General features: G+C 34.0%; 2 protein-coding genes and 1 long non-coding RNA gene across 3 annotated transcripts in view; 1 reads left to right on the top strand and 2 right to left on the bottom strand.

The window, feature by feature from the left end:
- Positions 1-23,084, bottom strand: part of LOC133190731 (uncharacterized) — a 38,623-nt gene extending 15,539 nt beyond the window's left edge. The window contains exons 1-7 of the mRNA XM_061326418.1: positions 22,985-23,084; positions 18,619-21,594; positions 18,345-18,383; positions 16,621-16,749; positions 11,912-12,029; positions 10,148-10,278; positions 9,290-9,325 (exon numbers count right to left, since the gene is read on the bottom strand). Of these exons, the coding sequence (XP_061182402.1) occupies positions 9,290-9,325; positions 10,148-10,278; positions 11,912-12,029; positions 16,621-16,749; positions 18,345-18,383; positions 18,619-21,523 (3,358 nt within the window). The 5' untranslated portion in view covers positions 21,524-21,594; positions 22,985-23,084. The remainder of the gene's footprint in view (positions 1-9,289; positions 9,326-10,147; positions 10,279-11,911; positions 12,030-16,620; positions 16,750-18,344; positions 18,384-18,618; positions 21,595-22,984) is intronic.
- Positions 3,948-5,042, bottom strand: LOC133190943 (uncharacterized). Its single transcript, XR_009721636.1, has 3 exons — positions 4,967-5,042; positions 4,234-4,330; positions 3,948-4,134 (listed from the first exon to the last, which is right to left on the bottom strand). It is a non-coding gene; the product is annotated as an uncharacterized LOC133190943 (long non-coding RNA).
- Positions 12,381-27,700, top strand: part of LOC133190446 (charged multivesicular body protein 5-like) — a 445,151-nt gene continuing 429,831 nt past the window's right edge. Inside the window, exon 1 of the mRNA XM_061326092.1 lies at positions 12,381-12,396. The gene's annotated coding sequence lies outside the window, so the exon portion shown is untranslated. The remainder of the gene's footprint in view (positions 12,397-27,700) is intronic.

Here is a 27,700-nt window from a genome sequence, read left to right as displayed (position 1 = left end):
TGTCTTCCTTAATTATTAGGTTTGTGGTTTAATGCAAGTGTCAAACTGTCATCCTAAGGCAAGATGTTTGAAATATATCTGTTGTTTCCCTCAATATTTCTATTGTGTCTTTGGATGAGGAAGGGTCTGTTTACTTGCATTCTCCCTAATGGTAAATGTCTCTCCACAGCTTAATATCCAATGGCTAACAGAAAATTCACTGCATCACATCTCTTGCATCTATATGATAGTAATCTTCATAAAGTATTGAATATCTTCTTACATCAGCAACCATGCAACCTTGTTTTCAATGGATATTAAACTCTCTTCAATTGCAAGTTAAAAAGTTAGATCATGGGAAGACGGTTGCCATAGGAGCCAACTGTGCACTGAGGTGTTCCTTTGATGTGAGCAATCTTTGTGATCATGGGTTTTTCTTACTTCTGTGGAAGTCTTGAAGATTGGCTCGCCAATGACCAGATGGCTCATCTGGGTGGGCACCTGTCTAAGAATTCAGGAATCCCAGGTTAAAATCCTGGTCTGGTCCATCACATTGTTAAGCTCACAGTTATTTAGTCTTTACTTCAATACTGGCAACTTTTAGATCACAACACAGGAATTTATGAGGAATTTATTTATTCTTTCCAAATCTACTGCAAAATTTCACTAAAAAACCTGTTAAGGATGGATTCTTCTCATATTTCTTATAATGGCAGAATCTTGATTTTCTGAATACTCAATATTCAGACTGTTTACACTATTTTAACATCCAAAAACTTTGGTGTCATCGGCCTTGATTTTCAGTCAAGGTCATTTGAAAGTCAGTCCTAAAAATAGTACTTTTACACAGAGAAGTTTTGAAATTTATGCATATGAATAAATTTTGCTGAATGAAAAAATATCTTTCACCATAAAATTAAAGTTGTTACTAATTTTTGATGACCAATTCATATGAAATGAGCTGGTGAAAAGATAACGTGAAATCCTTTATATTCAATAAATACATTTAATCCGAATTTCCTCGATATTTTTTCAAAATTCTCAGTTTTCATGAATTCACATGAAATTTCATCTCAATTTTTACAATTGACCATATAATGTCAAATATTTAGATTTTTGTCTGATGAATATTCAAAGGTTCAAGATTAATTTACAAGGTAAAAAGGATATAGTAATCAGGCAAATTATCGAAAAAAATTAGCCCGAATTTGCTCTACACTTTCTGAAATCTTCAATTTACAGAGTGTTTTTAATGTCTATAAGAAAGATTTTTAATCCCCAAAAATATATCAATTTGGTGTAATTGTGACATAAATACATTCATTTCTACCAGTTATACATTCTTTTTTTATGGTAATTTACACTAATAATATTCAAAATATTCATTTCGAATTTCCTCTGTCATTTTATTCTTATGAATGTTATGTTTGACAATTTTATAAAATACATCAATTTTCTGGTGGCAATTACAGAAAAATTATCACATACATTCTTCACATGCACAGGACTAATTCAAAGCAACTTAACCTTCAATATAACCAGGAATAAATAATAAACCTTCCAAAAAGTTATGAGAAAAATCATACAAAAAATTTTCACAGACTAGAAAAGATTTCAATACATTATTTATGACATAAACATGAAATCAGTATACATGTATAGTGAACATGCCATTCAATGCTTAATATATGAATATCAGATGGACTAATATACATGCCTATACATGTATATGTAGTTATATACATATAGGTCCCTAGTATTATGTTATTATTGGATATTTTACATTTGTAGACTGAGTTTTGAAAACAATGAGCAAATTCAAAGAATTGTGGTCCCCCACTTTCAATGTCTTAGTGGACGGGATGCCATTATTTATGGCATATTGTAACTGTCTTGTTTGTTTGTCCTGTCTTATCTGTGCATCATACAAAAAGACATAAATTACTGAATTAATAACAGCTATGGCAAAGACTATAGCTTCTCAAAACTACATCAAACTTCAAGATCAAGGTCATGAGGTCAAATATCATAATAAAATCCAAAAGATCTTCTCACAAGTGATGCACATGTAAAAAAAAATATCAGGAACCAGAGTATACAATCAGAAAGGTCTTGAAACAGGTAATGCACATGTCAAATGTAAATACCATATCTTCTCTCAATCAAACGTTATTAGCAATGATAAACTTTTTAAAAATTAGGTCAAACTTCAAGGTCAAGGTCATGGGATTAAAAATCATAGTACATCTGGAAATGCTTGTCACAGGTAATGCACTTGTCAAATATGAATGCCTTATCTTTGCTCCTTCAAAAGTTAGCAAACTGATGAAATGTCTGAAAATTAGGTCAAACTGGAAGGTCAAGGTCATGGGGTCAAATATCATAGCATATTCAGAAACATTTTGACACAGGTAATGCACTTGTCAAATAAGAACACCCTATCATATGTCATTCAAAAGTAATCACCAAATATAATTTTTTTTGAAATTTAGGTCAAACATGAAAGTCAAGGTAAAGGGGTCAAAAATTATAGCATGCTCGGAAACACTTTGTCACTACTAATGCACATGTCAAATATGAAAGCCCTAACTATTCTAAATCAAAAGTTATAAGCAAAGATAAAAATTTTGAAAAGTAGATCAAACTTCAAGGTAATGGTCATGGGGTCAAAAATCATAGTACATTTGGAAAGGTATTCTTACAGGTAATGTTCATATTTAATATGAAAGCCCTATCTTTTCTCATTTAAATTTAATGACCAAATTAAAGAAATGTTAATTTTTTGAAAAGTAGGTCAAACTTCAAGGTCAAGGTCATGGGGTCAAAAGTCATAGTATAATTTTGAAAGGTCTTGTCACAGGTAATGAACAGGCATAATATGAAAGTCCTATCTTTTCTCATTTAAAAGTTATGACCAATTTAAGGTAATCTTAATTTTTTTGAAAAGTAGGTCAAACTTCAAGGCCATGGGGTCAAAATTCACAGTATATTTGGAAAGGTCTTGTTACAGGTAATGTACATGTGAAATACAAAAGCCCAATCTCTTCTCACTCAAAAGTTATGGCCAAGGTTAAAGTTTTTGTGACAGACAGACTAACAGACGAATGAGATTTAATGTCCCCTCTCTTTCGCGAAAGCGAGGCACAATAAATACCTACACACATTTATAAGTATATAGTTTGTTCAGCACCAATAAATATAACTCCTCAATGTGATCATATATTGCGTAAAATTTGCTGGAGTTTTAAGATAACAAAAAAGCCATCTATGACAATCAAATGCCCTTTGACATCTTTGCCTGAAAATGACATCCTTGAACTTTGTAACAATAATATGCATGCAGCTATCAAACTTAATTTCACATTTAGATTCAAAATACTTATTCAAGGATGAAATTTCTTTTTGAGAATTTGTAGCACAAACATTTATTGATCAGAGTCAATAACTTGTATTGAAATTGAATTAAAAATTACCTCTTGAGGGTTTCTACTGCAAGTACTTGTATATGTAGTTCATTTGTAAAAATCTAAATTTTAACCCGGCCACTACCAGCAATTTTGTTTGGCATGCTCTTGCTTAAAATCACCCTTTAACTAAATGATCTAAAGCAGGCACATTTTTATGCATTCCAGAACTGTATTTTAAGATTTTAACTGTATTTGAAAATGTAAAGCAACTGAATACATAGAGCTAGGTATATATCATTTACAAGTTGTTGTAATGCCAGTACATGTAAATCTTCACATTGTAATCTAATGAAAGATAATGCTTGAAAAATTCACTCTGGGAGTAGGATTTCAAATCTGAATCAAAGATTTTGTAAAGTAATCACATTCTACAAAGCGTGCACTGTATTGGGTACTTGGGAATCAAATAATTTAACATTATATAATTATGAATAAAACTATTTTTGACTGAAAGTTTCTGAAAAAAAAGAATGGAATCATGCAACAAGCAGCAGTGACTTTGATAACATGCATTGACTTCCACATTTCTACAAAAACATTTCTTTGATCAGATGAATATGTAATTCCTGCTTCTGACATGATATATTCTGAGAAAATCTCTTTTCCACAGACAGCCATCATTCATTTGATGTGAGAATTTCTTGCTGAACATGTGTCCACCTGGTGAAAGTCCAAATTTTTTGTTGACCTATAATTTAAAAAAAAGTAAAATATTTTACATAGCAGCACAGATGCTGCATTACTTGATAATTAGATAAAGTTGTGTCCATATTTCTTATACATGTACCTCAATAGTCCATCTGCCAGCACTCCATGCTCAATCATCCTGCATTCTGACCTCCAGTCTTTTTTCTAGTCTAGGGTAAAGTAGGGTTGTTTTTCTCCTAAGAATTAGACATGAACATCCCTTAGACTATTTTTTTAAATTAATGGAAATTAATTATAAGATTAAACAACTTATCTCATCTGTATTTCATTTATTGATTTAAATGAATGAATATATTTTAATAGATTCTACCACATGTCTTATATTATAGTGTATTGGATATAAATAAATAGACATTTTTTATCCTAAAAGTACAGAAAAGTAAGAAAAAAACCAATAATATAAATAGTTTTTTAACAATAATGTTTCATTTTGCTCTATTTATTAGACAATTGTGTGTTTCAATATTATTGATATTTCCACATACAATATATCAAGTTTTTGTACCGAAGCGGAACACCTTACTTTTCTAATAACTTGATGATTGTTGTGTCTTGAAGTAGGCTAGTTAAAAATATAAAATTTGTTGTAATCATATATAAAAAATGTTATTTTTGTGAATTATTATTCATAACCCTGACGAACACACGAAATATATCCTCTTCAAATGTTGACAAGTCACGGGAATAAGCAGACGAAATATTGATAACATCTATAATTTCCGTGCGAATTCCCATAAATCAATACAAACCAGCATGCAATTGAATTCAATTTCAAAATTATAAAAATCTTCAGACATATATAACTAACTTACATGCTCACTGCACACGACATGACATCAGACGAGGCAACGTGGATCTGCAATCTTGCACAGCTGTTGCACATGTTTGTGACCTACAAGTTCAAGCTTCCCTTTTGGTTGATCGGAATGCTCCGGGCATAAATAACTATGATTTAATTTGTCATAACTGTACCTGGGCTTCTGCAATGCTTCGATAATGTTCACAGTTTGTAAAACAACCCTCTCGGGGTTTTCTACGGAAAATGATCTGGACATGTTGACATTCGCTACCGAACTGCGAATATTATGGCGATTGTCGCAAATCAAAGAAAATAATACGAAAAATTTATTAATTTCAAAAGAAATAGATTCAACATTACTTAAACTGACAAATTAATTAATAGTTTTTCCTTCAGTATAATTAAATATGAATTTTGCATTTTACGACTTGCATAATTTATGGAGACCCATTGACGACGTAAAATGCTGACAAGAATCCATCCTTAAGGTCAACTTAGAGCTTTGTCCTTTGGAACAGTGCTATCCACAAAAATTTGATTTTTACAGTCTTTTGTATTTTATTAGTCGATAGAAATCAAATCTTTGGAGTTATCCGACTTCTTTATAATACAGCCTGGGTTTTCTGCTTTGACGTGAGTTGGAGATTCTGGAATGAGTTGGTAAATATTTCCAAAGAGGGGACTCAATTGGGAATGAAATGCTCCCAGCTTTTGTATTCTCAATATTTTGGCTTCCATGCAATACTCAGGTGTAATTGCAAGCTAAATGAAATCAAAATCTACTGTTGATACAAAGTTTGACTGGAAATACCTCCATCCCCCCCCCCCCCCAATAGAAAAAAAGTATAGGATGTTCCATAAAAATTCATCAAGAAATAAACTCACTATGGAAGTTGTTTTAAAACAATTTTACCAGATGATTATGCTCTTTTTATCACAGGTGTACTTCTCTCCGATTCATGTTAAATCATCAGCTTATGCGGTCAGGTAATGGCATTCCATACTTATGGTTCATCTTTCCACTTTTTGAATTCTCAATTTTGGTTACCCAACTGTTCCTGCCTTTGTCTCTATCCTGTCAACCCGTGGTAACCTTCTTGCAATCTTCTGGTAAATGAGTATAAATTATTTCTCTTTGTTCTTCATGCTCTTTTTCTTTCATTTTTCACAATTTCTAGCATTGTGTTGTCAGGTTGCAGTTGCCAGGATAACTGTACATGTAAGATTGTTCGAGGATATATACCCCATACTACATATACAGTCAAACCTTGTCATCTCGAACTTCATGGGGTTGAGATAAAACTTCAAGATATCTGACGATTTCTTGAGATTTGTCTGGGTTAAAATACCTAACAAAAGGTGACTGGAACTTCCAACTTGCTTTGATTTATCCATGATTTTCAAGATATTTAATTAGATGTCTGATATATTGTTCAACTGTAAATATAACCATTCAGAAAATTTCACCTAAATCATGTGATAAGGGAGCACTGATTTTAAGCGGTCTATGGATTTGTTTTGGCTGGAGTCCATGAGGGGAAAAAATCGAATTCAAAGTGATTTTGGTAAATGCTTCAAGGTTTTGCGTAGACTAAGCCAACATTAATGATGGTTGATCTTAAAATATGTTTTGGAATGGCTCTTGCACTGAGATGAGGTGCTTTATGCTGTATTTCTGACTGAAATGGTTTGTACCTGGTGATGGTGTATGTGTACACAAACACAAAGCACCTCATCATCATAGATTTGTCCACACTCTGCTACTCCAACACAGTTTGCCATTGCAAGAGTAGAGTTGCTTTACAGATCTGGTTTCACAACTTTACTATCTCCTACTTGGTGGTACTCTGCTTATCAGTCCTGATCCAATGCTTCATAATGGCCCTGAACAAAAGTTTATGTAGAATAGCCACTTAGGCATAGGTGAAAGAGGTAACTCCAGAAAGCTATGGTTTGCTATAGCACTCTTTGTCCTTAGGCCTATTTGGTCCTTCTTTAAATAATGGCATGGTTAATTACTCTTCTTTTATTTGTGTTGCAGGGGGCTTCGCCTAGCCATCTATGAGTTTGATGAACCCGATATATTTCTGTAGACAGACACTAACAAACCTAATGTTTGCATTATCTGTGATGTCCTTTGGGTTCCATATCTGAATCTCTCAAGCAGGAGCCTAATAATTTGAACAGTTGAGGTCTATCCACTGTTAAGCCATGAAGGACCTTTGTTTTTTCCTTGGGATATTGCTGGCAGCCAGTGACAATCTGAAGCAGTTGATTCAGAGGCTACTCCTTGTAGAGAAACTTCCAAAGTAGTGAGAACACAGATTTAAACACCTCAGCAGGTTTGGAATGTGAAGAGAGCATCCATGTGCCTTACAACTGCACAGTTTACATATAATAAAAAAAAATAATTAGCATACAAAGTATTATTTTTCAGAAGCTTTTTGTAGACTGATTATATACATCATGATAGCCAGGAATCACACATCAGGGCTATCAAATGATGTTCAGCTGAGACAGGAACAATGTCAGTCTCTCTTTGGAAGCATGTACCAGTAGTAGGCATTGCTTAATCACCCATTGAAGGATAGAGGACCCAGTGATGATACCACCATTTGAAATAGTTCCATGTTTTACGGGTTTCAATAGTGTCTTATAGTGTATCATGCATTTCGCTTCAACCATGTACATGTAATAAAGTATTGAATTTTTCACCAGAAATATCTGACTGATGCATGAATGATCTACATATCTTATTCTGAACTTTCTCTTTCATTCAATACAGCATTCAACTCCTCTCATACAATGGCACATACATGTACAATCAATGATTTTTGCAACCGCTTTTGGATTGTTACAGATTAAATTGAAAATTATGCTAAATATGGAATAAGAAACACATGCAAGTAAAAAATACTCTTTAAAGACAAAAAATTAACATGCTCAGCAGGTTTAAATTTTGCCTCCTCTGTATTCTTCTGTATTAGGAACAAATTTGTTCTTCTGCAGCACAAGGTGTCTGCCTCAAAGGAAAACCACTATGTTTATCAGATTTACAAACAGGACTTCCAAATTCATCTGCAAGAAACTGATGGGGTATGTGCAAGATCAAAACACAAGAAAATGTCAAAGCTCTTCTTCTCTTCAAACACAAGGCCCATCAAGTGGGGGCTGTCTTCTCACTTCTCTGACTACTGGACCAGGTACATGTAGTTCTAGGAGTGGATTACTGGTACTTTGAAAACATTAACCTAAACTTTGGGCGCAGTCACTAAGCCTATTTACTTCCTGACAAAAGAAATGCTTTCCATGCTTTATCTTTGTTAAAAACACACTCACACAAAACAAATGTTAAATAAAAATCCAGTCTGGATAATTTTTGCCAGGGTGTCTCCAAATGTCATTTTCAATATATGTCAAGCAAACATGTGCTTATGACATCATAATGATAGGTGGAAACTTTTCAATAGTGTAGATGAGTGACAGGATACAATTTCATTTAGTCTAATGAGAAATTAGCCTCTTTATGGCCAAATATAAACTCACTACCCAACACGACAGCAGCAGCATACTTACTTGTCATGGCATCATTACGATTATCATATATCACTGCATAATTTTATCATTGGCACTAAATATGTCATATTCCCTTCAAGTATTTATATCAGAAATTAAACGTCATCTTTCTGATGTGGTTACCTAAAATTTTTTAAAAGTTTGGGGAGCATAAAATGGTTTTAAATAAGGCATAAAGCAAGGTGATTTTATATAATATTAGTTGTACATTTACAGGTAAATAAGAATGTTAAAATGAAACAATCAATTTGACTACACCAAATAACAGAGAGCACCAGTCTTGAACTGAATGGCATACAATAATTTTCAATTTTTTGGGGTGGTATAATTGTTCTCATACAGTTGACCTGAATTCCAATATAATAAAAATTATACCAAATTTTCATACATGTATGTACTCATTCAAAAAAAAATATAAACATGTCAATATTTATTCATTGAACAAAGTAATCTATGGATATCACCATGATTCATATATATTTTTACACATTGAAGACTCCATTGACTCAAATATGATTCAGCTACAACAATATCAGGAAAAAATCAACACTGTTGAAAATAATGACCAACAAATGAATATAAATGAAAGAATTAGTAGACTAAAACATAAGAATTAGTAGATAAATAAAAGTATGAACTACATATACATATAAATATTCTTTGAAAACCAGAGTTGGTTAAATTCTTCTGTTAATTGGATTCTAACAATATAGAATGATTGAAATGAAGACAAGATCAAAAGGAATGCATAGATACATACTTTTTTTCTTAATGCCAACTGTCTTCAGCTTTTCCTCTGGAAAATAAGAATAGATAAAAATCAAGGTATCATCTTCAAAGGTACTGGACTTGTATATTTCCTTTTATTATACTTTCATGTTAAATACTAAAATCTGATTGGTTTAGACGCATTTAACAATCCGTAATGTTACCCTCTGCGTTAGCAACACACTTGACAACGGGTAACATTACGAAAATATCACATGCGTTCAAATCATGCACGTACGGTTCACCGTAGAATTCTCAAAACGTCGGTTGTGCGTTTGAAAGAAGCCGAATAAACGACGTCAATATAAGCTTGCGTCCGATGTAGCTTACTTGAAAACAACAAACGACAGACGAAACATCCTTGCGAGTACAAACTTTAGATGATAAAGGACTTTTTGAGTAGCAAACAAACAATAAAGAGGTTGGTAAATCTTTTCCGAAGCTTTCTTATTGAGAAAAATAGAAGCGGGGAGTTTGAAAGCTTTCTAAGCGTGACCTTAACGAAGATCTCCGAATTTTTTTATGACATCCGAAATCAAAAAGACATTCAGTATAATAAAATAAATAGTGCACGTTTTTGAGGGTAACAGTTGAAATTGACACCCCTCGGAAAACCATTGTCAACCTCCGCTGACGCGTCGGTTGACAATGACTTTCCTTGGGGTGTCAATTTCAACTGTTACCCTCAAAAACGTGTAACTATTTATATAATACTACATATGTACATGTAATTGTTTTATTCATCATGTGAAGAAAAAAGATATTTACATGTATTTAATGGACAAAATGGCCAACAATCAATGAAAATGGATCCACAGAGAAATACAATACTACAGTACAGTCAACATACCCAGAAGGAAGGAAATGGCTCTCTCACATTCCACATCAACATGAGGGTGGTCCTTTAGAAACCTGGCAATTCTTCCAATCATGATGAAAGGACGCATAGTTTTCAGCTCCGAGTTGTCAATGTACAGAACACTGTAAATTCAGAAAACGAAGGCATTCTTTACCATTCTATTCATAAACATCAAGGACTTACTATAAGGCAGTAAAAGAGGAAACCTATGAAATCATATTTATTTTGTTGTTCTTAAAGTTCAAACAAAATATTTTATAACATTTTTGGACACCAAAGTGTGTCTTATCAAACACTAATTTATTTTATTTTAGCTTTTCTTTTATGTATTTTTACAAAGACAGACATGTTTACACAGATAAATAATTTATGAAAGTACTGCTTTTTAGCCTGCCAACAGTTGTTTAATGAGGGAAGGACTTCATTTGTCAAACCAGCACACACTGAATGAGCCAACTGACCTTCAGTAACCTGACTTCATGCCTCAATTCGTTAGGGTAGGTTTGCAATGTATGCCGATCTCACGGGTTTGAACCGACTGGCCAGGAATTTAATAGCTGGTTTCAGAGATATGGCGGGGAAGATAAAAGGAGTTGTTAAATTGTTCATACTTTTTAACAAATCAGAGTGTTCTTTCATTGTTTGCATTTATTAAACAAAAGTTCACTGGCTCATATCTTTAAAATCTACTGTTATTTTGTAAAAAAAAAATCTTCATGAGGTTAATGATTTTATTTTAAATTCAACTTTTTTCCACTAGGCCGCAATGCAAAGTGATAGCTCTACATTAATTGATCATTACTGAGAATAAACATTTCTAGTTTTTCGCCGGTTTACTTCATTTGCCAGTTGGCAGTTTTACTCTGGTCATATGACCGGGACAATTTGGCATATGCCGATCTCGGACAAATGAAGTCTGCTCAAGGAAAATACTTTTAGGTGATAGAGAAATTATAGCAAAGTATATAATATTTCCCCCTATTCTGCAAATTCAACCAGTGTTTTCCCTTTATTTCAAAGTAAAGGGTTAGAGATCAATTGTAACAGACTTGGGTTGAAGTTTATGACAAATCGCTGTGGATCTTACAACAATTAAATTTTGATTTTTTTTTATTTCAAAGCGGTATTTTTATCAACTGAAGTGGTCAATTTGGCTGGTAGCCGGTTCTTAGGGAGAACACTGTTCAACCATCACGTGAATGAAATTTACAATCTATAACTGAACTAGCTCATCTACCCCTATCAGCAACCCCATATTTAGAATTGGTACACAGTACAGCCAAGAGGATATCTTATTCTCAAAAGTCCAAGAATAGACATATCTTCTGAGGAATTTAAATATCATTACATTTTACATTGGTTTGAATGTGCATAGTTTGGTAGGCCATGACACAAAAAGCAAGTTTTTTGATGATGGTGATCTACAAAGTATTGCAGATCACCAAATTTTCGTGACACTTTATCTACGGGGATTGTCATTTACTCTTTATTGACAAGATTTAATTTTCAAGAATTTTAGTTATTGCTCCATATAATCTTTAAGAAAACAAATGTACACTAGAATGAAAATTTTGCCAGCAGACCTTGTCGCATAATTACGAGTAAATAAAGTTCTCGCGAATAAAAAGTGATTTACAGTAAATGGATTTGACTGGAAAGTTACACAATATGTCATTACAATCAAGCAACCTGGGTGCCTGTATATATACCAATTGGCTTAAATTTTTAGGAATACATGTATCCTTATAACATTACCCTTGTCCATCATCAAGATCCACAAAGAAAGCATCAAAACCCTCCAACATAAAAACAGCACTTTCACTTCCCAGATCTTCAAATGCTACATTCTTTATCTTCATTGGTATTCTCATAACTGCAAAAATTGAATTTTCCATTTCATTAGTTATGTCAGTCAATAATCTACAATTTGCAATTCCGCATTCCTCAGTCATATGGAAGAGATTTATTTATCAATACTGTAGACATACAATTTTCTGCGTGGGATGTGTGGGACTAATTTGTGCCAAGTACACGGTCACAAAATTCATCACAGCAAACTCAAAGTGCATTTTAGACATACAATGGCAATCCACAAAAGAGCAAGAGCCACGAACCATCAAAAATGGCCCTGTCTCAAAAAGTAACGGGGTTCTTTCAATTGATAGTGTAGACTTTTAGCTTTTCTTTGCCGTTTTTCTTTTTTCGATGTCGATTATATTTTTTGAAAAAGAGAGTTTGAAGTATGACGGTGTTTTAAAAGAAAAATGCTAGTAGAACGTCATTTTTTGAAATGTAACGTCGTAGGTCGGAAAAATTACCTTGAGCGATTTTACATATGTGACTTTGAATTAAAACTAGTATTAATTGGGATAGAAATTTATTATCTTACTAATAAACTTCGTAATTAATTTAAGACAATTAATAACAGTTGGAAATTGATTTCACATCGCAGTCTTGATGGCAACGGCGTGTATAACTGATTGAAATTTATAGATACATGTACAGTAAAATAATCTGTGTTACTGTCTCGGAAAGTTTTCACTCCACCTGGTACCTATGCTAATATAATTTTTAAGAAGGAACGTTGTATTTCTATCCCTTGAACACATTTTTGTGCATTACTTGTAAGTATTGAGTATTGAACATCATTAAAAAAAAACATACGACTTGCTTCAAATGACGATAGCCTGTCCAACTTAGTTTTCTTGACTTTTTCCTACACGCCTGCAAATATTAGCTGATCTTTGGAATGCGCGTCCAGGCACGAAGTTTGTTTTTCAAAGTGGGGAAGAGGGCAGTCAGAAAAAAAAACAAGATACCTGAAATGATCTTAAAACGAATGTTTCTAAACTGAAGAACTACAATGTAATTCAATAACTGGATAGAAGTAATTGCAAAAAAAATTGTTTAACTGGAAATAGACTTTTAATACGAAATTCTTAGATCCTGAACTTGCGAGTATTTTAACATATAAAAGTTCTAAATGATTTGGAAAAGGGAGGAAGTAAAAAGTTGGAAGGACTTGTTTCTAATCCATTTATTCATTTGTAACAATAATTTGAACGTCGTTTTCGAAACAGAAACATAGATTAATTGAAAAGGGGTGTCGCAACTTATCAGAATGGTTTATTAAGTAAACGGAACTCATTGTCGCCCTAAATGTGAGTTTCTTTGGAATAATAGGGAATACATTTCCAAAAAAATATTCTTAAGAAAGATAAACCTGTTAAAAATCACTAATTTAAGGCCAAAGCAGAAAATAAATCAGCCCTGTTCATTATTATAAATTTATCGATATTTGCTAGACCCCCCCCCCCCCCCCTCTTCTCTTGCAAAATATTCTAATATTTCTCTCCCAAATATCTTAACTGCGAGGAATTTGTAAAGATAGAAATCTGCGAAAAGTATATGATTATTTTTTATGTAAATGTACAAAATAATTAAACTTGAGCAAATATTCGTTTTTAGCATAGGTAACTATAGTGTAAAATTCCTACTTTCGATTTCATTGCACATAATGGTTTTTGTGGTTTATAAAAAGAGTAGAGCTGTATTTATATTGCTGATATGTGCAGGCCCGTAGGAAGAAAATTCAGTTTGGGGGGGGGGGGGGGCACAGCCATACATTTTCAGTTGACAGTTGAGGAGGCACGACCAAAAATTTCATGAGAAGCAGAAAAAAAAGGTCATCAGACGTTTTTATTGAGGGGCACAAGCATATAGTATCTATGTTCACTATAGTAATTTATATATTGGCAAAATAATGGGGGGGGGGGCACGGCCCCTCACCCCCCCCCCCTCCGGTTCCTACGGCCATGATGTGGGTCACAGTCATAAGTGAAAGACATGTACGGGTGTTCATTTATCCTTGTCTTATTGTCCTGCAATCAGCGCAAGATTGATTTTATTCAACAAAATCTTGCTTAAAAAAGGTAATACCCGCAGAAACAATAAGAGCTGTCCCTATATTTTCTTTTCAGTTTTCTTTATGAAATATTTTTTTGTACACAGTGGTGGCGCAGCACCATGCACCCCTCCCCTTCTCACTGAGAAAAATATGAGAGGAGTAGGAAAGTATAAAGCAATTTTCAATTTCTAGACTGATTTCTATTAATAAACAATAAAGAAATTTAAATTCAAGACAACTTATGGGATTAAACTTTAAATAATTACATGTACATTAATTGCAAGTTTTTCTTTTTTTAACCTCAACTGGAAGTCTTGGATCTACCCCCCTGAAAAAGTCCTTTCTACATATCATGATACTAATAATTAATTACTACTGAGGAAGGAGGTACAAGTGTACTATACCACAATAAGCTGACAATAGATTTAAAAAATATTATTATTTCATGTATTATAAAAAAAATTTACTTCGTTGGGTATAAAATAACCAGCTATAAACAACTTACGCCCATACGTTTCAAAGAATATATTCTTGGTTTATTGTCTTGAGTTTTAAAAACATTTTGAGTAATCTCTCTCTCTCTCTTTCTCTCTCTATGAGATTTCATGGTGCTGAATTCTTAGATAAAACAAAACTGCATACTTACAGTCGCAATGAAGAAATGGTGGCAGATAAAAAAAACTTAAGAGTAATTTATATGTAGTGTACTTTATTTTATTTATTTCTATTCTTTATTTTGTCTAAATAGATTTAAAACCACTACCCCCAACTATCTGACGATCAGAAGCATAAATTACTTATATTGTGATAGCAACAATAAAATATTTGGAGCACAGTAAAAGATTCATAAACATTTTATACTGGATTTCTAAGACATACTCTGATATTTTTTTATGCATTTTTGCTCACTGGGGTATAACTGAGTTATGTTTCACAAATGATGACTAAATCACTTATGTGTTATATGTACACATGCATCATCAATATTCTCACTTCGAATTTATTAAATGCAGACATATTGAAAAATAAATATGTTTTTGAAGCAAAATGGAAATTCATCCTTTTGTGTTACATGCATAAGAATCATTTCAGAGAATTTAAAAAAAAAACAGTAATTATATCGATAGCTTATATATGCTCGTACAAAAGAATATAGTTATAGTATACGTGTACATGTGTGTATCAATATCGGCTTTCGTCAAAACACTTGCACTTGATGAACCCGCCCCTTGACCTAGATTCTGTCTAGCCGAAATATAGATGATTATCCAAATGCGTTTTTTAGTTTCTTTTTTTTTAATTTCCACTTTGCACAGCAAGCTATGTTTTTATTATTTCGTTTGTTTTACAGAGGTTTAGCGTGATAGCTTTGCTACATTCTCTTTTAACTTGTTTACAATTTGAGTCATGTCTGTTATCACGCACATTATTAAAATTGTCAAAAGAATATCAAAAATAAATAAATAAAAATAAATATATAAATTAAAAAAAGCTTAAATATAAAATTGTAGGTCTAATAACAGCTTTAAAAAAGCAGGCATTGTTGGGGTGGGGGTGATAAGGGCAGTAAAGAAAACAATTTGGCGTGAATTTCTGATAAATATAATTAATGATTTGATGGTATCATCCAGTTGGGCTTAAATCATACAAATAATGACAGCATTCCACAGCATAAAAACTTTTCAGCAACATTCCAAATAGTTTAGAGCCTTTATGACGTCACAACTGACGTATTATTAGTAACGTCATATATAATGGACCTACATGTATTCACAATAAAAACCATGTTTTGCCAGAAATTTATTTTAGAAAATGTTTATTTTGAGGTGTTTTTTTTTCCCATAATAAGCGTTTTAAACGAAAATAAATTGCTTTTTTCGCATATTTTGTGAAATTTATAATTTTTTATTGTTGTATGAATTAAATGTTAACGATTGATTCACAAATTAGTGATTATTTGATGCATCAAAATTTAAATATAAAATCAAATTTCATATTGGCCACACTCACGAACAACAATGATAATAAGCATAAAGATTTGTATCGGCAATATCTATATCTATGGTAAGTATAAAAGTTGTTCTTGACTGTGGCCACATCTAACTTTGGGAAAATCTGTCGAAAAATCGGCATTTTTTAACGTTTTTATCACACCATCGCATGTTCCAACCATCGCACGTGCCTAATGGCGCATTATTTAACAAAATAAGTTACGTATGGAAAACAAGTATGTTGTCCTCTAACATTTAATGTATAGTACTCTTGTTGAATCGAAACTTTATTTTTGTGAAAAACACAGGGCCAAATTTGATGGTTCGTGGCTTTAGCTCTTTGCGTTATTTTCTACCCATGAATTGAACAGAAATTGAGATTCCATCCAATTATAACCCCGTGGAAAAAAGTACCAAGTACATTTACAGTATTCCATTTTAGTTTAGTTTTTATTCAGCATGGAAGTGGATAACAATGTATATTATGCATTATTTCCTTCAAAGTAGTAGAAACTTATAAATCAGACCTCTTACATTTTGATAAAAACACCTTTACACATCATTACCTTCTCCTACTGTGTCGAACCCCCAGTGTTCTTTCTCTGTGGGTATCAATGTCTCATTCTGCACCACCACTACTTCTACTTTCTTCTCTGTGTAGTCATCATAGAATGAGTCTACCTCCACCAGTTCCTCTACAACAACAAGTCAAATTCCTCTCTTACCTCCTCTTTCTCCTGCTCTCAGGCAATTTTTTATGACTTTTTCTCAAACATTTATGCAGATGGGGAAAAAAAATCTTGATAAGGCAGAGTTTAACATGCTTGATGCATTTAAAGACTCTCTGAATATTGTCATTTTTAGGAAATTGTAATCCTTCAGAAAGTAATGTAACAAAGTTAGTAGTTGTTTATGCATGGTAATACAAATCCAATCACTGGTTTTGCTTTAAAGTGGACCCATTTGAAGCCCCAAATGGACCTCCAACTTCCTGTCTTTCAGCCATTTGACAAGTTCTGACAATTCTTTGATAAATGTAGTTTAAGAATATCATTAAAGAGATTTCTTGACATAAACTTAGTTTGTTTGCAATGTCCTAATCCTGAAAGTTCAGTAATTATGTAGATTAAAAAGGTTCAAAGTCAACATTTGCATATTACATGGATGTAATACCGGTAGACATCAACAGACACTAATACCAGTTTGAATGGAGTTAACACACAATAAAGTCTGTCATTTTGCAGTTATAACAATGTTTTTCAAGCATCTGCAATGAGTAGTTGCTGAGAAAACTGCAACCAAAATTTGTTACGGACAGACAGACACACAGACAGACAGACAGACACACAAGGGTAAAACAGTATACCCCCCTCTCCTTTGGAGCGGGGGTATAATGATAAATTTCCATTAAATAGTTCGGACAAATACACAATAATTGAAACTTTTCAAATACCCCTCTTATTTCAGGGCTATAGGATTCCTGGCAACTGACAGTACTTGAAATGGATCTCAAAGTTTCCATCAATGGCAATGACTAGATCAAAATGGGTTTGATTGCATGTTAAGAACTTTATGGCAAACTTTCCATTTACATGTACCCTTAACAAATGATAACCAGATTCCACAATGTACCCTTACAAATGATACCAGATTCCACAATGTACCCTTAACAAATGATAACCAGATTCCACAATGTACCCTTAACAAATGTTACCAGATTCCACAATGTACCCTTAACAAATGATAACCAGATTCCACAATGTACCCTTACAAATGATACCAGATTCCACAATGTACCCTTAACAAATGATAACCAGATTCCACAATGTACCCTTAACAAATGATAACCAGATTCCACAATGTACCCTTAAGGACAGACGATACGTTCCTCAATAATATATAATTTTTTCTAAGATTTTGTCACTGAATTATTACTACTTTAACATGTTTGAGGTACATTACCAGGCATTTGTGCAAGATACCAGAGGATGTTGTTTCCTATAAAATCCTTTTGGAAAAAACTTAATTAGCCAATAACACAATTTTTAGTGTTTCAATTTTTTAAAGACAATTAGAAACCAGTCTAGAAATCAGAATGTAACGAAAATTTTGAATATTTTCCACACAATACGAAGATATGCAAAACAGATATTTGAGGAACGTATCGTCTGAACTTAATAAATGATACCATATTCCACAATTTCACACTTGGACTTCATAGATTTATGCTGACTACAATCTGACTTAATGTTAATCTGACAAATATGCATTTATGTCTTAAAGCAAATACCTTCATCTGCCCAATATTCATCCACTTCAGGGGGTAACTCTACAATTACAATGAAACAAACATGATTCAAACTCTAATGATCTATAAAATACAAAAATCATGTGTTCACTGTTTTTCAGTGTTTGAAAAATAGAACACTATTTAGTATGACATTTATGCCATGACTTTAAATTCAAGAACAGAATTCAATACAAGTAATGATGTAAAAGATGTAGTTTCAAGAAAGTAAAAATGCGCACAGAAAATCAAAGCACCTCTACAATATATGATTTACCTTCTCCTTTGTCTCCCTCTGCCTCAATGCCTTCACTTTCTTTTGCCTTTTTCTCTTTGATCACATCCCTTAGATCTCTGGAATTCTGGGATTTCTTGCTAAGAATGACCTGTCTCAGATCTTTCTCACTGTGCTTTGATTTCTGCAAGTCCTTGTCCTTGCTTCTTTCTCTGGAACTCCTCGAGCCTCTATCTTTACTTCTCTCTCTGGAACTCCTCGAGCCTCTGTCCTTACTTCTCTCTCGAGAACTCCTTGCAAATTTGTCATTTTCTTCTGCATGTTTGCTGCTCAATGACTGCTTTGAGATACTGTCAAATTCTTTTCGTATCTTAGCAAGATTTGATGAGATGTTGTCAATAGGTGACTTTACTGTTGATTTTTCTTGGGAATCTGTACTAGATTTAACATTCCTTTTCTCTGAAGACTGACTAACAGTTATCAACAAATGTTCAGAATCTTTACCAATATCCCCCTGCTCATTCTTCCGGTCTTCTTCCTCCTGTGTTTCATCTTGATTTTCCTCCTCCTCATCCTCTAAGGCCAAACCTTCACTTTGCATCATTGCTAGGAAAGCATCTTCATCAATTTCACCCAAATCATCATCTTGTCCCTCGGCCTCTGACATTTCATCCTCAATGATAATCTCTGTGCCATCCTCTATTAGACTGTCTTCTGCTGGATTGGAGGAGCCTTCCACTTCCATTCCAACATTGTTATGTTTTTCTGAACTCTCTTCAGAGATCTTCATCTTTGAATCAATATTTTGTTTTGGTACTGTGTCTTCAATTTCAACAACATTATTGTCGTCCTCAACATCAGTGTCTGACAATACAATAATCTCCACCCCATCCTCAATCACATTTTCAGGTTCACCAATGCTTTCAATTTCCTTTATAGAGTCTTGATCTGACAACTCTGGCTTTTCTGATATTGAAAGATCCTTGCCTCCTCCCTCTGAAGATTCTTGACTTGAAAATGTTTTTCCCAATACACATGTTGGATTTTCTTTTGTTTGTTTGTTATTTTCATGTTCTATTTGATGCTTCACTTTTGAGAAAGCCAATTCCTCAGTATCTGTTTTCATGCTTTGCAATGAAGTCTTAGAGTTGTCATTTTGTACATATCCTCCCATAAAAGTATTGTCAAATTCTGTTTTGGAGTTTACTGGAATTTCCTCTTCATCTTCACCATTGCTGAAGATCACTTCAATTACATCATCATCTGCTTCTTCTGTTATCTCAGAGTTTTTTGAAGAGTCTACATTTAATTCATCTATAATGCTAATTTCCATTTCTTCCTCTTTATCATCTACAACTTCAAACAGTTTCTCTTCTTTGCTATCTTTAGTTTTAGAATCAGTCTTAGTATTTGATGTATCTTGAGCTTCTTCTGTATTTATTTCATTTTTGTCAAAGATGGGTGCAACTTCAATCAAATCTTGTTCTTCTGCATCTTTCTTGTTGTGGATTTCTTCTATGCCTACTATACTTACTTCACCCTTTTCAGGAATGTCTGCCACTTCGACTAATTCTGGTTCCCTCGAGTCCTTTTTATTCTCCCTCTCACTTTTTGCTCCTTGTTTCTTTTCATCTTTTTGGAGAATTATATCATCTACTCCAATAATACTGACTTCCCTCTTTGGTTTGTCGACAGATTCTACTGTAAATAATTCCTCTGTAACTTTGAATTTGTCTGGATCTTTATTAACTTCCTTTCTTTGAGTAGATGATGCCTTGGTTTTAGGTACTGATTTCTCAATGTTATCTATGTTTTCAACCACCACCATCTCAATCTCTTTAGATTTTGGATTCTCTGTAACCTTTTCAAGCATGGGTTTCTCTGAATCTTTTCTAGATACTTTCTTCATAGCAACGTTTTCAGGGACAGGCTTTTTTAAGGCTTGTCCCATTATGGTCCTTTCCATGGTTTTTTCAACACCTTCAATTGCTTTCGGCACCTGTTTCTGAATAGAACTCTGAGCTGGAACTTCTTGTTTTGCATCTGCTTTTTCAAATTGTTTTGTATCCAGATTTGAACTTTTTACAGATGTCTCTATTTTGGGAATAAAATCAGTTTTTGTGTCTTCTTTTTGATCTTCATCCACTACCGTCAATGTGACAAAGTCAGATTTATTCAGATCTGAAGACTCCATTCCCCTCAAAATGTTATCATCAGCACTGATTGTTATTCCCTCACCTTCACTCTCACCATCTGTATCTTCTTTGTTTACAGAAACCTTTTCATTTGTTGATTTTTCCTTAATTTCTTTATTTTTTTCAGATGTATTAACTTCTTTTGCAGGGATATTTAGTTTAGTCTTGGCTGTAGGAGTCGGTATGGATGTACGACTTTTTATTGCATCTTTTTTCTCATTTGGTGTTGATGACTGACCTCCTGAAGTTCTTGATGACTGCTTTGTTGACGTCTTTTGGGTTTCCTTACGAGCAGAAGAACTGTGTTGTACTTTTTTATCTCTTTCTCTCGAGCGTCTTCTCCTATCAGAACTCAACCTGTAACGACTTTCCTTTGATCTACTTCTGTCTCTCCTATCTTTTCTTTTTTCATCCTCCCTTCTCGACCTTTCTCTGGTTGAACCCCTCTTTTCCCCACTGGACCTCTCCCTATAAGGACTTCTGTAATCTTTTGACCTATGTGATCTATCAGATTTGTGCAATGTGCGAGATTTCTCATCTGTTTCTTCTAATTCTTTTGTTGGACTTGTACTTATGTCAAGAACCACCATGTCTGCAAACAAGTCATTATTCACTGAAGGTTTAGTTGAATCTTCTACATCAAGGACATGGATGCTATCTTGTTGAGAATCAATTTCTTCCTCCTCTTCACTGCCACATTCATCTACTACAGAAAATTCCATGAAAACCAAGTCATTTTCCTCTTCTTCCATGGTTGTCAAAAATTAGTTACTTGTTTTGCAAAAAAACTATTTTCAAGTATCCATTTCTTCTTTCTTTTTGACTGAAATTAAAATCAGTGTTAAGTAAGACTAAGTACAACCAATGAATGAAGATGGTCGAGTTTGGGTTGAAAATTAGTTTAGAGACTGGGTAAATTACATAACCACGGTCTCAAGCCACGCACTATAAAATCAATAAATCACCGACAAAAGTGAACTCTACAAAATATGACATTTCTTAACATGATATATGAAAATATAGAACGCCTCCATCTCCTACAACATTATTGATAAACTGCATTCGCATGCACCTCCTGTCATCTAAGAAGCAATCTAGATATGGCAAGAAATTAGTGCTGACTTTCACCTATGTTCAATTGTAACCCTGTTACAAGACTATTTAATCCAGTAACATAGGTTACATATATCTCTCAATTGAAGATGGTGGTCATTTAAATCCAAAAGGGGTCTTAAAATTTTTAGGTTACACTGGTTACAACTATATTCCATTGGTGATAATCGGTTACAATGGTTACAGATCATCTAAAACCGAAAGGGGTCTTTATTTTTAGGTTACACTGGTTACAACTTTATTCCTTGGTGACAATCGGTTACAATGGTTACAGATCATCTGAAACTGAAAGGGGTCTTTATTTTTAGGTTACACTGGTTACAACTATATTCCTTTGGTGACAATCGGTTACAATGGTTACAGATCATCTAAAACCTAAAGGGATCTTTATTTTTAGGTTACACTGGTTACAACTATATTCCTTTGGTGACAATCGGTTACAATGGTTACAGATCATCTGAAACTGAAAGGGATCTTTATTTTTAGGTTACACTGGTTACAACTATATTCCTTTGGTGACAATCGGTTACAATGGTTACAGATCATCTGAAACTGAAAGGGGTCTTTATTTTTAGGTTACACTGGTTACAACTATATTCCTTTGGTGACAATCGGTTACAATGGTTACAGATCATCTGAAACTGAAAGGGGTCTTTATTTTTAGGTTACACTGGTTACAACTATATTCTTTTGGTGACAAATCATATAAAATCCAAGTGGGAACTTGTAGATACAGATGTAAACACTGTAACCATTGTAGCCAGTGTAACCAATTAATAACTGAATAAATGAAAAATGCTGACCTGTTCACCAGAAACTGTGTTACTGGTTACAAATGAAGATAAGAACTAATCACTTTGTAACCACTGTAACCAGTGTAACCCTGTAACCTTTGTAACCAGTGTAACCAAAGAAAAACTGAATAAATGCTCCCCAGTGAAAAGGCTATGTAACCTGTGTTACTGGTTACAATTGAACATAGGTGAAAGTCAGCACTAAATTCTTGCCATATATGAAGCAATCCCCCGTGCAACAAAATGAAATAAGAATTCGCAAACATATATGAATTAAAAAGATCTAACAAAATAATCATTAATCACCGTTCCCTACGATGTTTTATTGTTGCTTTCACTGAAAGATAGAAAATACGACATCCACACTTTTCCGAGTTTTTTTTTAAATCCTCGTTTTGGTTTCAACCGGAAATAGAAGTTAGATAAGACAGTCACTGTATTATTCGATCTCCTACATTTTTTTTAGACTGTGGCGAGCCACCTGTTTATATTGCTGTTGTTCGGTCGCTTTGAATAAACAATTTATAAGCGTACCCTAACAGCAGTTTTTTTTTTTTGCAGAGACAAGGGACATGGCACCGTTTTTTTGAAAAAGGGGGGGGGGGAGGGAGAGAAAAAATGTAACTTACCTGAAAAAAGGGGGGAGGGGTATTGTCCAAACTCGAAAATCCTATTTCTTGGGGGGGGGGGGGGTTCCAACTTCTTTTTTTCGGTGCCGAACTTAAAATTTCATTATATTTTATTCACAAACTACTCTACATTACCATTATTTGTGTGGGTGGGTGGGGGATCGGTGTTTAGTAAAACTATCTAGTCAATGTGTAACCTTTTGTTGTATGAGCTAATGTGTATGTGTAGTTTTACCTTAGCGCCATATTGAATAAACATGTGCATATGAACTCGGCGTTATATTTAACGAACCAAGCCATCCAAACAATCGGCCTTACAATGAACATTTGCAGTCCCCCTCCCCCCACCCCCACCCGATGCTACGTGCCTGTAAAATAGTGTTATTTCGAAATTAATGTACATGATTGTGAACTGCTTAACAGCTGCTTAAAGTTATTTCAATCATAGATTGTTGATGGCCGCAAAGATTAAACCTAATACAGACCGAAAATAAATCAATCTAGCTCTAGAAATATGATGCATTTATTATCGTACATCATTAGGCTTCCCGCGCTCTCACCGGTTGTTTGTTTATTTTTCAAGACCGTTGGTCGACAAGTTAAAATTAAGCAAAAAAAAAAAAAATAATAATAATCATCATCATAATAATTTGATCACGTATAATAAACAACGTACGAAAACCCATTGAGCTCATTTTCGATGGTTAAAAAAATATATTTTCGCGTTATAACGCGAAACTTTCGCTTAAGACATGTCTCGTTCTTAGGTTGCCTTTGTTTTTACAACCCGACATTTTTTTTTCTCCCCTATAAATTCTTATTAGTGATTTATCCTTTCAGAGAGAGTTTGATCGGAGAACTCTGATTCTATAAAGCTAAACAATACGCAATTTCCTCATAAGTAAAATGAGAAAGAAATAAAAGATATAAGTATGCGTGGGTCCAGGTTTGATACATATGACTGCCTTTAAACACAAAGATCATTGCCTTTGAACTAAAAGATTATTGCGTTTTAACGCAAAATTATTGCGTTTAAACGCAAAAATTATTGCGTTTAATCGCAAAAATTATTGCGTTTAATCGCAAAATTATTGCATTTCATCGCAAATGTATTGCGTTTAATCACAAAAGTATTGTGTTTAATCGCAATATTATTGCGTTTAAACGCAAAAACTATTGCGTTGAATCGCAAAGTTATTGCGTTTAAACGCAAAAGATTGCGTTTAATCGCAATCTCTTGCGATTAAACGCAAAGTGTTTTGCGTTTAAACGCAATATACATTGCGATTTAACGCAATCCTTTGCGTTTAAACGCAATGATTATTGCGATTAAACGCAATAATTTTTGCGTTTAAACGCAATAATTTTGCGTTAAAACGCAATAATCTTCTAGTTCAAAGGCAATGATCTTTGAGGAAATTTGACTAAGGAAGTGACTTGTCCTAAACCACTCCCCTCTCATTTTCCGAATCGGACATTTGTTTTAGTTTGGTGTGGAGAGGGGGGGGGGCAATTTTTTCGTATCAGCTAGATTATTTATTTTCATGTCAATGAAGAACAGATTATTTACTTTCAAGATGACCAAGGACATATTGTTACAAAAACACAAAAGCCCATTACTATCAAGTAAAAAAATACACCTAACTATCTTTATTAGAAAATTTTTCTTGTAATTCAGAGACAATAATTTCTTGTCATAAAAGCAATTGACTTCAAGTTGATAAACGGGAAAATGTACCAGATGTATAATTTTATTAAACGTATTATCGCTTAGTAATCCAAAACAGAGAAATTCTGCAGATTTTATATATTCAGAGAATAAAAATAATGAAAATATACAAGAGGCCCATGGGCCACATTGCTCACCTGAGTCAAAATATGGCCCTGCTGTTCTTCATCAACAGATTTCTTCTACATATTCATATGTAAAGCTTTGATCGTCTGTTCTAGACACACCCACCCAAAGGGGTCATATTTTGAACGAAATTGAATCTACACTATCTGAGGATACTTCCATATTCATATGACTAATCATGGCTTTGATGTTCTTGAAAACAGAATTTTAATGATGTCTGCCACCCTACCATGGATGGGGGGGGGGGGATTTGAAAAACTTAAATCTACACTACCTGGCCAGTGAGGATGCTGTCAATATGAATGATCATGGCTTTGTTGTTTATGAGAAGAAGATTTTTAAAGATTTTTTTCCTATATACGTTCATATGTAAAGCTTTGATCCCCCGTTATGGCCCCACCATACTACCAGAAGATGACTTGAACAAACTTGAATCAACAATACCTCAGGGATGCTTCCATATCAATATGACTCATCATGGTTTTGTTCTTGAGAAGATTTTTAAAGATTTCATATATTCCTATGTAAAACTTTGATCCCCCATTGTGGCCCCACCCTACCACCGGGGGTCATGATTTGAACAAATCTGATTCTACACTACCTGAGGATGCTTCCATATCAATATGTCTAACCGTGGCTTTGTTGTTCTCGAGATTTTTCAAGATTTTCCCTATTATATATCATGTATATATTCCTATGTAAAACTTTGATCCTCCATTGTGCCCCTGCTTGGTCATGACCAAACTACCTGAGGATGCCTCCATATCAATATGTCTAATCGTGGCTTTGTTGTTCTTGGGAAGAAGATTTTTTTAAAAAAAATTCATATATAAATATTATACTAAAACTTCACCCCCATTGTGGCCCCAACTTACCCCCTGGGGTAATAATTCGAACAAACTTGAATGTACACTACCTTAGAATGCTTCCATATCAATATAACTAATTGTGGCTTTCTTGTTCTTGAGAGGAAGATTTTTAAAGATTTTTCCTATATATTCCTATGTAAAACCTTCTTCCCCTATTGTGGCCCCACCCTACCCCCATGGGTCATGATTTGTACAAATTTAATTCTACACCGTCAGAGGATGATTCCATATCATTATGACTAATCACAGCATTGTTGTTCTTGAGAAGATTTTTAAAAGTATTTTCTTATATATTCCGATGTAAAACATTGACCTCCAATTGTGTCCCCACCCTACCCCGGGGCTCATGATTTGAACAAACTTGAATCTACACTATCTGAGGATGCTTCCATATCAATATAACTAATCATAGCTTTGTTGTTCTTGAGAAGAAGATTTTTAAAAGCATTTCATTATATATTCCAATGTAAAACATTGACTCCCAATTGTGGCTCCATCCTATGTTGGGGTCATGATTTTGAACAAATTTGATTCTACACCATCTAAGGATACTTTCATATCAATGTCTAATTGTGGCTTTATTGTTCTTGAAAAGAAGGTTTTCGAACAAGAGGCCCATGGGCCACATCGCTCACCCGAGGAGTTCAATATTTTATGAGTGGTTTCAACATGTCCATAAGGGGAGGGGTGCATGATTTGAATAAACTTGAATCTATGCTATAACTGAGGATGCTAACACATTTTTTTTTGACAAATCATCGCTTTTGAAGTTTCTTAAAAGATTTTTTTTCCTATAAGTTTTATCTTCTATTTTCCCACCATACCCCCAGGGGTAATAATTTGAACAAACTTGAATCTACACTACCTGAGGATGCTTCCTTATAAATATGACCAATCATGGCTTAATGGTTCTTAAGAAGAAATTTTTAAAGATTTTTTCTATGTATTCCTATGTAAATCTTTGATCGTTCATTGTGGCCCCGCCCTACACCCGGGGGTCATGACTTGAAAAAACTTGAATCTACACTACCTAAGGATTCATCCATATAAATATGAACAATCATGGCTTTGCTGTTCTTGAGAAGATTTTCCCTATGTATTCCTATGTTAATCTTTGTTAGTTCACTGTGGCCCCGCCCTACCCCTCCCCATGGGGTCATGATTTGAATAAACTTGAATCTACACTACCTGAGGATGTGTCTACATATATTTTATCTTTCCTGGCCCAGTGGTTATGGAGAAGAACATTTTTAAAGAATTTTCCTATGTATTCCTATGTAAAACTTTGATCGTCCATTGCGGCCCGCCCTACCCCCGGGGTTCATGATTTGAACAAACTTGAATTTACACTACATGAGGAAGTTTCATCTTTCCTGGCCCAGTGGTTCTTGAGAAGAAGATTTTTTAAAGATTCCATTAATTTTTCACTAATTTGTAATTGCAGCCCTTGGAAGAAGGCGTGGCCCTTCATTTGAACAAATTTTAGTCCCTTTTACCCATGGATACTTTGTGGCAAGTTTGGTTGAAATTGACCAAGTGGTTTTTGAGAAGAAGTCAACAAGAGGCCCAATGGCCACAACGCTCACCTGAGTAACTCTGGTCCTGCTGTTCTTCACAAGATTTCCCCCTTGTAATACATATTGTGGCCCCACCCTACCCCTAATGTAAT

Source organism: Saccostrea echinata, unplaced genomic scaffold, assembly GCF_033153115.1.
Source record: "Saccostrea echinata isolate AGI-Se365-2 ecotype Australia unplaced genomic scaffold, CSIRO_AGI_Sech_v1 ptg000022l, whole genome shotgun sequence".
Taxonomy (NCBI): Eukaryota; Metazoa; Mollusca; class Bivalvia; order Ostreida; family Ostreidae; genus Saccostrea; species Saccostrea echinata.
Note: the sequence above shows the minus strand (reverse complement) of the source record. Positions and strands in the feature narration are given on the sequence as shown.